Raw genomic sequence first — 13,557 nt, forward strand, 5'->3', positions numbered from 1 at the left:
ATTTTAAAACTCTTTGGCTTTCTACGTATACGATAGCTTATGCAGCACTAGCAGTTTAGACATTTGGGGCTATGTGGTAGCTTGACCCTATAAAGCTGCACAACCTTTACTTTCTTACTGTATGTTTGCATGTTTTCTAGGTCTTCTGATTTTGCATCAACATATTTTACTACCTCACTCCAAAAAGTAGTATATAAGTCGATATAAACAGACAAAAACACCTACATTTATTACACCTTACCCCTTTTTGTGTTGTTCATGGCTTCTACCAAGGTTTGTATTTTTTCAGTATTTTCAGCTCTTCGTGAATGAAAATATTTGCTTCAGTGCTCAAAAGAAGCAAAGGAAATGTGGAAATGCAGTGCATGTCTGCATATACGATAACTCCTTGTTGCTGGTGATGGTGACTTGCTGGGAGGAGCTGGCTGTTTTATTCTTTGACAGACACTTCTTCTTGTGTTGGCCTTTCTGGGGAAAATAAAGCCTCTCCAGGAGTTTGTTTAGTGGTTTACGATTATTGGAGCTAGAAAACTTGAGTGTTACAAGTTGGGGATCAAAGGGCAAAGGTGCAGTGATCAAGTCAGTGATAAGTTCTTTTTTTCACCACTTTAAATGTTAAAAATAACAGTTGTTGGTGAAAAATGTGGTGAATGTAAAACTTTTTAATCCTTCCCAATAATCCTGGCAAATTTTTTATATGAAAAAAACAAAACATGTAGTCTTGAAATTGCAAATTCCTGGAGAGATTGCTTAACATTGCACAAGCACTCTGGTAAGAGGAAAAATATCAATGCAATTAATTTTATAATTTCTAAATAAACATGAATTGGTGGATGACTTATTGTTTTGCATTTTAGAGCAGAAAGGCTTTTGAAAGAGCAGAGAATGCCAAAAGGACAGAGAGCATGGAGCTCCAGAAAGCTGCAGGGGAAGTAGAGATTAGTCAACTTAAGCAACAGGTCCATGAACAGGAGGCCTTGCTGGTTGAAAGACAAACACAGTTGGAAAAGTTGGAAGGAGAAGTAGAAACACGACAGAAGACAATTGATGATCTAATCTTTCAGAAATCACAGCTTGAGCATGACGTTCATCAGTATCGCACCAAATTAGAGATAGCAGTAAAAGACAGAGCTGCTGGCGAGCAGGAATTAAGTCACACAAAACAGTTAATTGAGCAGTCAGAGGCCAAGTGGTCTTTGGCTCAGAAGAAACTAGAGGACCTATTAAAGCAAACAAATGATAGCCAAGATCTTATGAAACAAAGTCCCAAACTTCAGAGAAAAATAAAGGTGGAGGAAGATACTGAGGAAGAGTTGGAAAGTCAAGTTGAGGCTAAGGAAGATGATCTAGCTCAGGGGCCTTTGGCAAATGACAGTCAGTTGACAGTTGACAGTGAGCCACAGTCATCTGCAGTTAGAGAATTGGTGGAAGAAGTGGATGTCCTAAAGCAGAAACTTGAGGAACTGGTCATGGTCCAGGAAAGAGCAGAAATGGCTGAGGAGAAAGCACAAAGTTATAAAAAGCTGTTGGATGACAGCAATAACAGACTGACGAAAGTTCAGATGGAAATGGAAACTGAAAGGATCAACATGAGACAGAAATCAGAGGATCTTCAGCAGGAAACACAGACCATGAAGAAATCCATCAATGAACTTCAGGAGGAAATCAGATCTCTCCAAAGGGCAAAATCCTCACTGGAACAAAATATGTTTTTCCACAACACCGAGGTTGAAGGCCTTAAAGAGCAGTTGAGGATCTCTCAAGGAGAACTACTTAAGAAGAGCTCCATGGAGCAGGACAACATTTTTAAGCTTAACAATTTAGAGGAAGACGTAGCATCCAAGCAATCAGTAATAGATCAGCTGAAGTTTAAATGCGATGAGCTTACAAGAGTAAATGTGTTGTCTGACAGTGACATTAGAGGTCTTCAGATCCATACAGAGTCACTTGAAAAAGAGAGATCATTTTCTGAACAGAAGATTAAGTCTCTAAAGAGTGAGATAGAGAGCTGGAAACAGCAGCTTCAAACAGCTAAGGAGGAACATACCTTAATGAAGAGATCTGAGCAGGCATCACAACTCAAATGTAAAAACCTAGAAGCAGAGATTCAAAAAAGTGAATTAGTTGCTTCTCAATTGCAGAAGGAAGTAGATGAGTTAAAACAAATAAATATGGAGGTGGAAAAGAATCTGAGGAACGCAAGAGCTAAACTTGATCAGGTGACAATGGAAATGGACAGCAAGGATCAGCAAATTAAAATCTTCAAGTGTCAGGTGGAGGGCACCAAATCACAGGTCAGAATTATTGAGGAGGAACTAAATAAGAGAACCCAGACCTCCCATGAGCTTCAAATTAAATTACAGGATTACAGTGAGGAAGTGAGGAAAATGACTGAACTACAGCAGAAAAACAAAACACTCAACTCAAATATTGAATATGATCAGAGAGAAATAACGACTCTGAAATCAGAGCTGAGGTCAGCGTTTGCTGAGAAGAATTTAGCAGATCAGAAGGTCCACATGCAAAATGCTGAAATTAACAATTTGAATGTGATGCTGAAGACAAAACATGCAGAACTGCAAAAAGAATCTGCTGAGATTAAAAAACATCTCGATAAAGTCAATGCATTAGAAGATGAGCTTTTCAAATGTAAGCAAAATATTACAGTATTAACTAGCAGCTCAGAGAAAATAACCGGAAATTTAAAGCTAGAGATTCATGCTCTTCAGAATGACAAGAAAGCTGCAGACAAGAATGCCGAAAACCTGAATGTTAAACTTTCTGAGTTAAGTTCATCCCTGCAAAGAGCAAAAGATGAATTGGCTAAAGATACCAGAGAAAAAAATGTCAAAGAGTCAAAAATAAGGCAGCTGGAGACTGAGCTTCAGAAAAATAAAGTAACAATGAAAGAAGTCATGTCTAGTTCGGACAAATCTCGATCAAATCTACAACATGAAAATACGATCCTTAAGAGGGAGAAAGCTGAGGCAATGGAGAAAAGCATCTCGTTGGGATCTGAAATCAGAATGCTGAAAGAAAAGCTGCAGCGTGCCCAAACAGAAGCTGAACAAAAGCAAAAAGAAAACGCTGTCCTTAAGGTGAGGTCCCAGCAGATGGAAGAACAGCTTGAGAAGTGCAAGAAAATGCTAGAGGAGTTGAAACGTAAACTAGAACTTCAGAAAGAAGGCTATGAGAAGCAGTTGTTATTAGTGGGACCAAAGCAACAAATGGACCAACAGCTGCAGATCAAAATGGACAAATTGCAGCAAGAAAAGACAAAGCTTGGACAAGAATTGTCAAAGACAAAATCGCAAAATGCTCAACTTGAGGAAGACAAGCTTAAACTTAACTCAAAAATAAGTGCTTTACAAAGCCTTTGCAATGAGCAGTCAAAAGACATAACTAAGTTTAAACAGCTGTTGACAGAAAGTGAGTGGAAACTGACACTAAAGGAAAATGAAGCGAGATCTCTTCATGAGCAAATAGAGTCATATATTAAAGAGGTTAAAAGTCTTCAGGAAAAGCTTTTGACACAGGGGTTCAGGAAGACTGAAAACCAGAAGATGAACAAACAGGAAATCAGTGAAAGCAGTCGCCAGTATGTGAAAGACAGTGAAGCTGCTTTGTTGAAGACAGAAGTTAGAGTGATGCAGAAGGTCATGCCCTCATATGAAAATGCAAAATGCAGCATGGAGGACGAGATTCTCAAAATGAAAGGGTCCTCAGAGGTATGGATGAAGTCAGTTTAATATTATTAAAATAGTCATATTTATTAACAAATATACTTTATTTTAATCTATTCATTTTATTAATATGTTGTTCTTTTATATCTGTAAAATATCTGAAACTGAACTGTGGTCATTCGTAACTTAAAGGTTCTCCCAATGTCACATCTACAGATCACAACAACAGAGAAAGAAAACATTCTTGAAGGACTCAAAGTGAAACAAAATAAAATGGAAGTCATTCACAGTCAAGGCCTTCAGCTTGATTCACCAACAAAGAAAACTTTGAATAGTTCTACTTATCAAGCTCACATGCTCCTACAAAAAGACAAGAGCCAGATCAAACCTGATGAGTTTATGACCATGACAACACAGGGATACATGGCTCTGTGTGGACTAACAGAGAAAATACCAAATGAAAAACATAGCTTCTCTAAGACAGGAACGCATCAGATCACAGAAACTTGTGAAACTGAAAACACATCAGAGAGGAGTACAACAGACAGAGGCGGGAACCTGAGTGTGATATATTCAACTTCACTAAAGCTCACTGATCTCAAAAGCAGCACAAATATTCAAAACTTAATCAAGTTTAAGCTCTTGGATGAAGAGATTTTGCGCAAGTTGGAAATGGGTCTTATCACAATGGAAGAGGTGCAAGCATCGCTTGCTCAATATGTCAGCAAACCAACTGCTATTGCTGGCGTTTATGTGGAGTCTAGTAAAGAGAAGATATCCTTCTTAGAAGCTGCTGAGAAGGGCTTCTTAGCAAAGACGTATGCTCTTGAGTTCCTGGAGACTCAGGCTGCAACAGGAAGCCTCACAGATCTGGGCACAGGAAAAACATACTCAGTTCTTGAGGCTCTTGAGAGAGGTATAATAGAAACAGGCATGAAAGATAAACTGCTGGAGGCTGAGAAAGCTGTTAGTGGCTACATCCATGCTGGCAAAAAGCTGTCTGTGTTTCAGGCAATTGAGGAAAGGATTCTTGATAGATTTAAAGGCAAGAAGATACTTGAGGTCCAGGTGGCCACCGGAGGACTGATCAACCCAGAGATTGGTGTCAGGGTGCCGGCTAGCATTGCTGTCGATCAGGGTCTTTTGAACAGGGAGACTCTACAGAGTCTGTACGATCCAACCAGTAACCCCAAAGGTTTCCACAACCCTGACACTGGACAGAAGGCATACTACTCTGAAATACTGAGGACATGCCTTTTTGATATCGATGGCAGTGTCTTTCTCTTCCCATTTGGTGACAGACATCTAACGAATACTTCTCCCACAAGTTCTCATAGAGTGTCTGTTGTCAGCAGCAGCTGTGGCATCGAAATGTCAGCATACGAAGCATTCAAGGGGAAACTCATTGACAAGAGAACATATCTGTTTCTGTCACAGCAGGAATGTGACTGGCAGGAAAAGTCCATAGTTGACACCAGTGGAAGTCCTCGTCACATCATCACTGATGTCAAAAGTGGCCGACAGCTTTGTCTAGAGTCCGCTCTGAGTCAGAGGTTCCTTGAAATATCCGAACTTGAAAGCTACAGCAGTGGGCTTCTTAGCATCTATGAAATTGCAGACATCATATTTTCAAGAATGGTTGTAGTGGAGGATGTTAACAGTCCCATAGCTGGTCTCTGGGACATCACTCAGAGAAAGCGGCTGTCGGTTCTTCAGGGTATTCAACAGGGCTTTACTGATAGAGATACTGCCTTAAGATTGTTGGAGGCCCAGGCCTGCACTGGAGGTATTTGTGACCCCTCTTCTGGGGAGAAAGTTACAGTCACAAATGCTCTCAAAAGGGGTCTTTTAGATGAGGCATTGGCTCAGAAGCTCCAGCAGTTTGAGCAAGCGTTTAATGGCATAAGTCACCCCAAGACAGCAAAGACTTTGTCTATTCCCCAAGCTGTTCAGGAATGTCTGTTCCCGAAGGATGCCGGTTTTCGCTGTATTGAGTTCCAGCTTCTGACTGGGGGATTTATAAACCCTGACACTCATGATAGAGTCTCACTTGAGGAAGTCATCCAGAGTGGCCTTGTTGACAAAGCCACTGCTTCTGTTCTCAAAGATGAGAAATTCCAGAGCAAAAGTCTCACCTGCCCAAAGACTAAGAGAAGAATCACATTCAGAGAGGCGCTTGAAAGAAGTGTCTATGATTGCCACACTGGGTTAAGGTTACTGGAGGCTACAAAAGTTCATGGTTTTGGATTCCATTATGTTTGGGCATATAAGCAATAAACCTTCATAAATATATGCTTGTTCATATAAAAAAACAAAACCTGAAAATCGGATTTCTTTTGGTTTTGTGTTTTGCTTTATAGCACATCAGGTATTTATTTCTTACCTGTGAGGTAATCTTTATTCCACTGTGTAACATTGTTTTTTGTTTACTTAAATGTGTTGCTACCGTGCTTTATTACAAGTTGATGCAATTGATACAGATTTGTGGAGTTAAGGTGTTTTCAGTCTGATTACATGGGCACCCTTTTTTATGATTCAAGTGTTTTAGTCTATATCTTTTAAGACAAAGTAACAATCTTGTTGAAACCCCATCTGTTCTGATTCTAGAGATCTGTTGATGAGGAGAAGAGAGAGCATGGTGATAAAGTTAGCAAACTATTGCACTGGGTGTCCAATGTGAAACAGAACCTGAACAATGATGGGAATGTTCTGAAAGATAGTAATGCCAACACAGACGCTTCTAATAAGCCCCAGGTAAATAATGTGTATTGTTTTTTATGTTCGTGGTGTGTCTTATTTTTTATATGCTGCCACAGATTTTTTGTTTGTGAGATAATGCTTTGCTTTATTGGTGAAGAGTACTTTTTAAGTCGACAGCCTTTTACTGTCACAGTGTATGATGTCTAATAAAAATACAGTACCTACTTTCTGATCCATTTAATCCATACATTTTACACTATAAGTGGTAGTTATGATCAGTTTCATATCTCATATCCCATTCACTTTGCTCTCAGGTGAATCAGAAACACCAAAACCAAATATATATGTTGCACAAGCACACATTATAACCACAATTAGTAATAAATGACATCAGTCCTGCAGGTTCACATTTCAGATTTTTGTCCCTGTGTGTCTCAAAAAACATATGGTGCACTATACATACATTCCAAAGCTGCCATTATTTCACTGAAATTGAAATTAATCAAAAATCAAATTGCAATTTTATTTTTCTTATGAGTTTAACATGCAGTATATCACAATGGCATTGCAATTGTGGTAAAGTAGTGCTAGATGGGACACAGTTGATGATCCTGAAAGAACAGATTTTCGTTGGTGGTTTGACAGAATTCAATCTATCCAATATAAAATATTAGAAAACTGAACGGATAGATGCATTTAAGGAGTTCAGAGTATCATTAACATGTACTATGATCACCTGCCAAAAATGTAACATTAAAGCGCTGATCTATTTTACATTTTAGTCTTTATATACGTAAAGGTTGGTTTGCTTCTTTGCTGCCAGTTTATGAATTAAACTAATATGTATACATTGTAAAAGTATTTACATAATCCTTTTAGTAAATATTAACGATCAAGTCCTGCCATCTGCACCATGAATACTGGATGTGGACATTTATTTTTATTTTTATTATGAAATATTTGATTCCTGTACATTATTAATAATTATTAATTGTTATTATTTTAATACATATAGAAAACACGTCAGTAAGGACTGGTTTATTTTGGCAACCATCATGGATTTGGACCAAAATAATTTCTTGTCAAATTTTTTGTATAGTAAATTAAAGTAGAAATGAAATTAAAATTCAACAGTTATAATGGCAACTTTGACTGTCCTATTTTCATGTTTTATTTATTTATGTATTTGTCAAATTATGAAGCCATCTCAGTCACTGTGTTGTATGGAGAAGTGTTTCTAAATTGTCACCCCTCCATGTAAGGGAGTGAATAAATAATTACTGTAGACACAGTGCACTCCAGTACCACAATATCAGGAATTATGTCCTCAAAAATGACCATAGAATTTAATCAAGTCCGCAACAAAAATTGAACATTGTGAGTTTTACAAAGATATTTATTGCACAGTTGTTTTATTGGATTGCATTATTTTGTACAAGGTATTCTCACAATATATATTTAAAAAAACATTCTTGTCCCTGCAGTGTATTTCCTAATTCATTAATTGATATATTTTATATAAATAAGTCATTTCATCTTTCAAATAATTCCAGTGTGTGCATGTGTGTGAGTATTTGTGTGCTTTGTGTCCCTGTTAACTATACATATGTACTCTTTGAGTAGTCATTGTACTGCATATAAAATATTGACACATTACTATTTGATGTTCTAGGTATCAGTTGAGGAAATGGTAACAAAGAAGGAACAAATTGCAGAAGCACTGAGGGCCACACAAATGATGCTGAACAAACACAGTGAAAAGTAAGTTGAGTTGTTCTAAAGCAACATGCAAAAGACTTTTTCCATTCTTTAAGATCTAAGTCTCATTTGCTGTATTCTGTCTTACAGAATGACAGAAGAGGAAAGAGAAAAGGCCCAGGAGCAGATGAAGGCACTCAATCAGGCCTACAATGAACTCTCCCAGCATTGTTCGGAGCAGACGACCTCTGAAGAAGAGGTCGGACATTGTGCTATTTCTCCTCTTGAGAGGATTGCATTTGTGTCTTATAATGTGTTAGAAAAGAGTGCCACCTGATGTTCAATTGCATGACTAACCTTTTTCCTCTTATCCCTAGCACAGTGTGAGCAGACTGCTCTTGCATCACTCTTAGTTATCCTCTTACACTGGATCATTAGGGAAAGTTTCTTGAAAAAGAAAATTGACTCAGAAAATCAGTATGCTGTAAACATGCTTAGTTGTGCCCAGCTTTGGTCTGACATTCCACCATCGTCAATGTGCTCCTGTCCTTTAAGAGTTCAACAGGATAACAGATATGACGCATAACCCTTTACATACTGTATGTCATGTGACTAACTACCCTCTTTTTGCAAGATGCTGGATATTTTATTCCCAGATGCATGATAGCTTTCAATGTGTTGTCCGTCACTTTCCTGCTGCAACTCTGAAGCAGTCATGCACTTGTGCACATGATGTTTTAACATGCACATGTTTGTCTGGTGGTGAGTATGCATTTTGTCTTGCTTTTGAATACTTTTAATTGCAAATTTGACATAGACAATACAGACTTTGATACAGATTTTGAAAAGGAAACCAGTTTGGTAATTTGTGATATTTAATTTTTCTGTAGGATTTCAAATCCATTGATGGCATTCACGGGATTCAGACTGGAACCATGGGTGGCCTGATTGATCAGACAGCTGGAGTCAGTCTCCCAGAGGCCCAACTCATGCTCTCCGACCTCTCTCAGTCTGAGCCACATATCTCTATGGACGAGGATGATGCTCTCAAACAAGATCCAGTTCATAAATCCACACTGAGCCACTTGCTGAGGCTGAATGAAGCAAGCAAGCTCATACTGAGTTCACCTGTTTCATCTGTGTCCCTCTCTGACATAGCAGCAGCAAGGGAAGGGTCCACACATGAAGACCTGGTCATCAAGATGATAGAGGTCAAACCAGTCAGTGATGGATTGAATGTGGGCTACACAGGAGATACACTGACCCTAGAGAGGGCATTTCAGTGTGGTTTAATTCCTGCTGCTGTCTATGTCGAGATTCTTCAGAGGCAAAAGAACTGTCAGGATATTCTAGATCACAGCACTGCTGAAAATGTGTCACTCTTAGAGCCTGTGCAGGGGGGAGAAACTTGTGAGGTCAGTAGACTGATATTAAAATGCCTTAGCAGGAATAAATCACAAACACCAGGGAGGGATGTTAATACTCTGAAGTCTTTCTATGATGATTTAAGTGATCAGGAGACCTCATCAAAAGGAGAAAGTCAAAATGCAGGGGATGTTATGAGTAGCATTGAGAACCTCCAAAATGGAGATAGGCTAAAGGTGGATGCAGGTGTTCAGTGTGATTTGATGAGCTCCAGCAGTTCACTTGTTGTGCTTGGAAATCAGCAGCAGTTTATGGGACTTGTGTTGCCTGACTCTGGGGAAATCCAAACTGTGTCCACATCATCGCAGTATGATCAAGAGATCATCACCAACAAGTTTAGCAGCAGTCTGTTCAGTAATTGTGAAAAAATAGCAGCTTTTTACATTCCAGAAAATTCAGAGGTAGTAGACATCAATACTGCCATTCAAAATGGTTTGATTGACACTCACACAGCTGAGGTTTTGAAATCTGTAGAAATTTCTGATGTGTTTCTTGATGTTGATCACCTAAGTGAAAAGTTTTCATCTTGGCTTATGTATAAAAAACTCAGAGTTGACGGATACCACGATGCCGCAGATGACTTAGAAGTTAACATCCCTACTCCCACAGAGGCAACGCAGTTATTCATTTCCTACCTAATGATGAACAGTTACATCGATCCCCAGTCAGAACAGAGGGTCCTAATACTCGATAGACAGTTGACTAAAATGATTAAATTTTTTCTTGAAGATCCAGTATTTTCTGGAAACACTCAGCAAAATATGACTTACCTGAGTTTAAATGTTGGTGACCTTTCAGCACAGGATGATTTAGAGTCACCGTTGCACATAAGTGAGGAAACAAAAGAGTTTATGAAAAACATGCAACACACACTTGATCCTCATCATTTTGTTTCCTCTGTCAATGAGAGAATTACTTTTGATGACAAAACAGATGTAAATGACAAGGCTCTAAAGCAAGACCCTGACGAGATGTTTTCAGAATATGTTAATATAGCTTGGGATAACACAGAGCCTGTTGTAGCTGAGCAAGACGTGTTTCAAAACACCACAAATTGCACCGAGTCAGGTGAATTTGAGGAAAGACCTTGTGGAAACAGTTTCCATTTTGCAGTTGGAGGTGCTTGTAGTGGAGATCTTGATTTTCCAGGGATCCCAGTACTTCCTGCAATATTTTCTGTGAACAGGACAAATGTTGACTCACCATCAAGGATGTCCGAGTCTCACTGTTCAGTAAAATCTAGCAATCAGCCACAGCCACACTTAAATGCTGAGTCACTGTGCAGTGCATCAAGACATATTGATATTCCCCCATCTGAGGGTCTCTGTTCAAAGGACTTGTGTGAGGGAGACTATGCAGTTCATCTTCTGAAAGCCCAAGTAGAGGAAGGGGACATTTTGGATGTGACCTCTGGGAGACATTACGACCCGGAGGCAGCTCTCAGAGGGGGCCTATTAGATGATAAGACAGGTCTGGAGCTGCTTGCTCTACAGCTAGATGAAAAAAGTGCCCCTGGAGATGAGGATGACACAATGTCTGTTTTAGAACTGGCAGTGTCAGATGGATCCATATCCTCAAGTACTCCTCTGTGTGAAATGCAACAGCAGAGCCAGTTCCAGTCTGCTTGCACCATCAGTATGAGTGAATCATTTCAGTCTGGAGTACTTATTGATGATGATAAAATCCTGAATTTGGACCCCACAGTCACCATTTATCAAGAAGAAATTTACAGCCACTCCATCCCTGATGATTGCAATCTTGGTTTTATTAACATCGATGAAGCAGAAAACACGCAGCAGCAGCCAGATGAGAGGAAGATTGCTGTCATGGTGCTTGATCTCACAGATGAGGAGGATGACAAGATATGGATAGAAAATGAGAATGAAGGTGCAGCGGGAGATTGTAAGACAGAGATGAGTGATTATCTGCGTCATTCCCCTCCCTCAGTTAGTGGTCATGAGCCTCTGATGATCTCACCCTCCCCAAGGAATCAGGTTATAGCAGAGTGTATTCATCACACGGACGAATCATCTTTACTGACTGATGACGCACAGGGCGTAATCAATAGCCAGCTGACAGATACAGCCAAATTATCCAGTGCTGTGATAGAAATTGCTGCTCCAACTATCCAGTCACGTCCATCTAGTCTGAGTGACAGAACGTTTGACAGCAGTCCTGAGCTAGAAAGCCAAACTCAATATACTACGTCTGCTCATCACTCTTATAAAACTGACAGCTCACCCATTGATTTTTTCATCACTGGATTTGACACCCAAGTGGGAAATCAAGCAGAGAGTGAGAGTGAATTAGACATGTTCTCATCGCATCGCGATGTGTTGCCTGAGGAAACGAGAATGAAGAATGACACAAGTGCTGTTCAGTCACCTTTGGACAGTCAGCCAACTCCGAGTATAGATTACTCACCGTCCAGAGATTTAGTTGAAAGTGCAATTACCTCAGTTTCCGGTCCTAATGGTAACTATGACAAAAACATTACAGAAGATGGCAGCAGAATTACATTACCTCAGCAAGCAGTGCTTCTTTCAGAAAGTGATTTTAGTGCTGAATCAGAGCCTAGACACTCTCAAAATGGTCAGAGTATGCTTGTTGATGAGAGACAGACGCAACAGTCGAACCCCTCCTCTCCTTTGCCCGATGCTTCCTATGAAGACACTGCAACAAATACTGTCAATCATGAGAGCTATGATGTGGAAGATTTAGAATATTATACTCCAACAGCCATCAGAGTTTCTCCAGATCCAGCAATGACTGATAAAGATTTGTCAGGTTCAAAGCACAGTGCAGCAGATGACGGTGCATTAAGCACAGAGAGGATTTCCCCAGAGAGGCAACATGGGGAGATTTTCAAAGACAGCAGAGATACTGAGCAGATCTCTGTGTCAAGTAATGCACAGACAGTAGAGACAAGTGATAAACAAAATGGAGATATTGTTGGAAAGGTACCCTGTTCAAATCCGTCCTCTGCATCAGAAATTAACTCAGGGCAGTCTGAAAGTAGAATGACAGAAGGGCCAGACTTTCATATTCAGCCAGACAGAAATGGATTGGATGTGTATGAGAATGAAAATACCCAAGTAGATACTGATTTCCTGCCACACAGCGGCATTGCATCTGATGTTGCCTCTTCAGCTCCATCAGTGTTTTCTAATGCTGTAGGGACACATGTAGATGGTCAGGAGGAAGTGATGAGAGTGGGGGCTGATGTCAGAGGTTTAGAAAAGGCAGAAACTCAAGACGCTGAAAGCAGAGTTGTTACTGAAGATCAGAATACTTCACGACCCTCAGACAAAGGTGTTTTTCATGAGAGTGACACTCCTCATGGACTTATAGAGAGCAGTCACCCAGATCTTCTCATAGATGTAATGAGGCAAAACACCCTCAGTTTGAACAACAAAGACATAGAAACCCCAGAACTGATACTACAGGAGGAAAAAGTCCATGAAAAGACAGAGCAGTCTGATGCTCCAAATATCCAGCTGCAACTGCTGCAGGTCCTTAAGACCGTTTCTTCAAGCGAAGACCTTTCAATGCTTCAGGAAGTGATGGACACCCTGAACAGTGCTCTGGGGGGCGACTCTCCGGAGGAGCAGCGGCAGCACACCCTTGAAAGCATCAAAGAGGAGAGTTCAGAGGGAGAGGATGAGGGGTTAACAGGAGATGACTTGGGTCACTGTCACTCTCCTGGAGGCAGTCACCGATCATCTCCTCAGTTGTCTGCCAACTCAGATGTCTGCAAAGTTGAGGAGGTCAAAAATATGGTAATTTTTCCATTGTTTCAGTGTTGGGATAACCCCCTCCCTTTACTTTTGTCATAACGAACATCTGCTCAACTGTTGTTTTATTTTCCTGCAGCTGTTCTCCATCCAGGATTACTTGGAGTGTGTCGGAAGACTGCAGGATCACGCTGATGTTTTAGATGATGTCAGAAAAGACCTTTTAACTCAGGCACCCATGGGCAACACCATGGAAGAACTGCAGATCCAAGTAGAGGAATGTCAGGTTAGAAATCAATAAATCAATGCTTAAAACT

The 13,557-nt window shown here is 40.0% G+C and overlaps 2 protein-coding genes across 9 annotated transcripts in view; both read left to right on the plus strand.

Annotated features, from left to right (window-relative positions):
* The window catches only part of dst (dystonin), a 107,996-nt gene that overhangs the window by 45,821 nt on the left and 48,618 nt on the right, over positions 1–13,557 (plus strand). For 7 of the 8 annotated variants that reach the window (XM_044372404.1, XM_044372406.1, XM_044372405.1 and 4 more), the window contains 5 exons: positions 6,291–6,437; positions 8,056–8,144; positions 8,232–8,340; positions 8,972–13,285; positions 13,380–13,526. In XM_044372404.1, the coding sequence (XP_044228339.1) occupies positions 6,291–6,437; positions 8,056–8,144; positions 8,232–8,340; positions 8,972–13,285; positions 13,380–13,526 (4,806 nt within the window). The remainder of the gene's footprint in view (positions 1–6,290; positions 6,438–8,055; positions 8,145–8,231; positions 8,341–8,971; positions 13,286–13,379; positions 13,527–13,557) is intronic. The other variant, XM_044372407.1, reaches the window with a different exon arrangement.
* Positions 9–6,284, plus strand: LOC122996761 (desmoplakin-like). The gene is made up of 2 exons (XM_044372412.1): positions 9–3,728; positions 3,900–6,284. Exons 1-2 carry the CDS (start codon positions 906–908, stop codon positions 5,958–5,960), a joined length of 4,884 nt encoding a protein of 1,627 aa, XP_044228347.1. The 5' UTR covers positions 9–905; the 3' UTR covers positions 5,961–6,284.

Source organism: Thunnus albacares, chromosome 14 (genome assembly GCF_914725855.1).
Source record: "Thunnus albacares chromosome 14, fThuAlb1.1, whole genome shotgun sequence".
Lineage (NCBI taxonomy): Eukaryota > Metazoa > Chordata > Actinopteri > Scombriformes > Scombridae > Thunnus > Thunnus albacares.

Bases quoted from the DNA above. Each gene is read 5' to 3' on its own strand.
- LOC122996761 (XM_044372412.1), top strand. From the start codon at position 906: ATGGAGCTCCAGAAAGCTGCAGGGGAAGTAGAGATTAGTCAACTTAAG. The intron at 3,729-3,899 runs GTATGGATGAAG...TCACATCTACAG, and splicing joins AAATGAAAGGGTCCTCAGAG to ATCACAACAACAGAGAAAGA.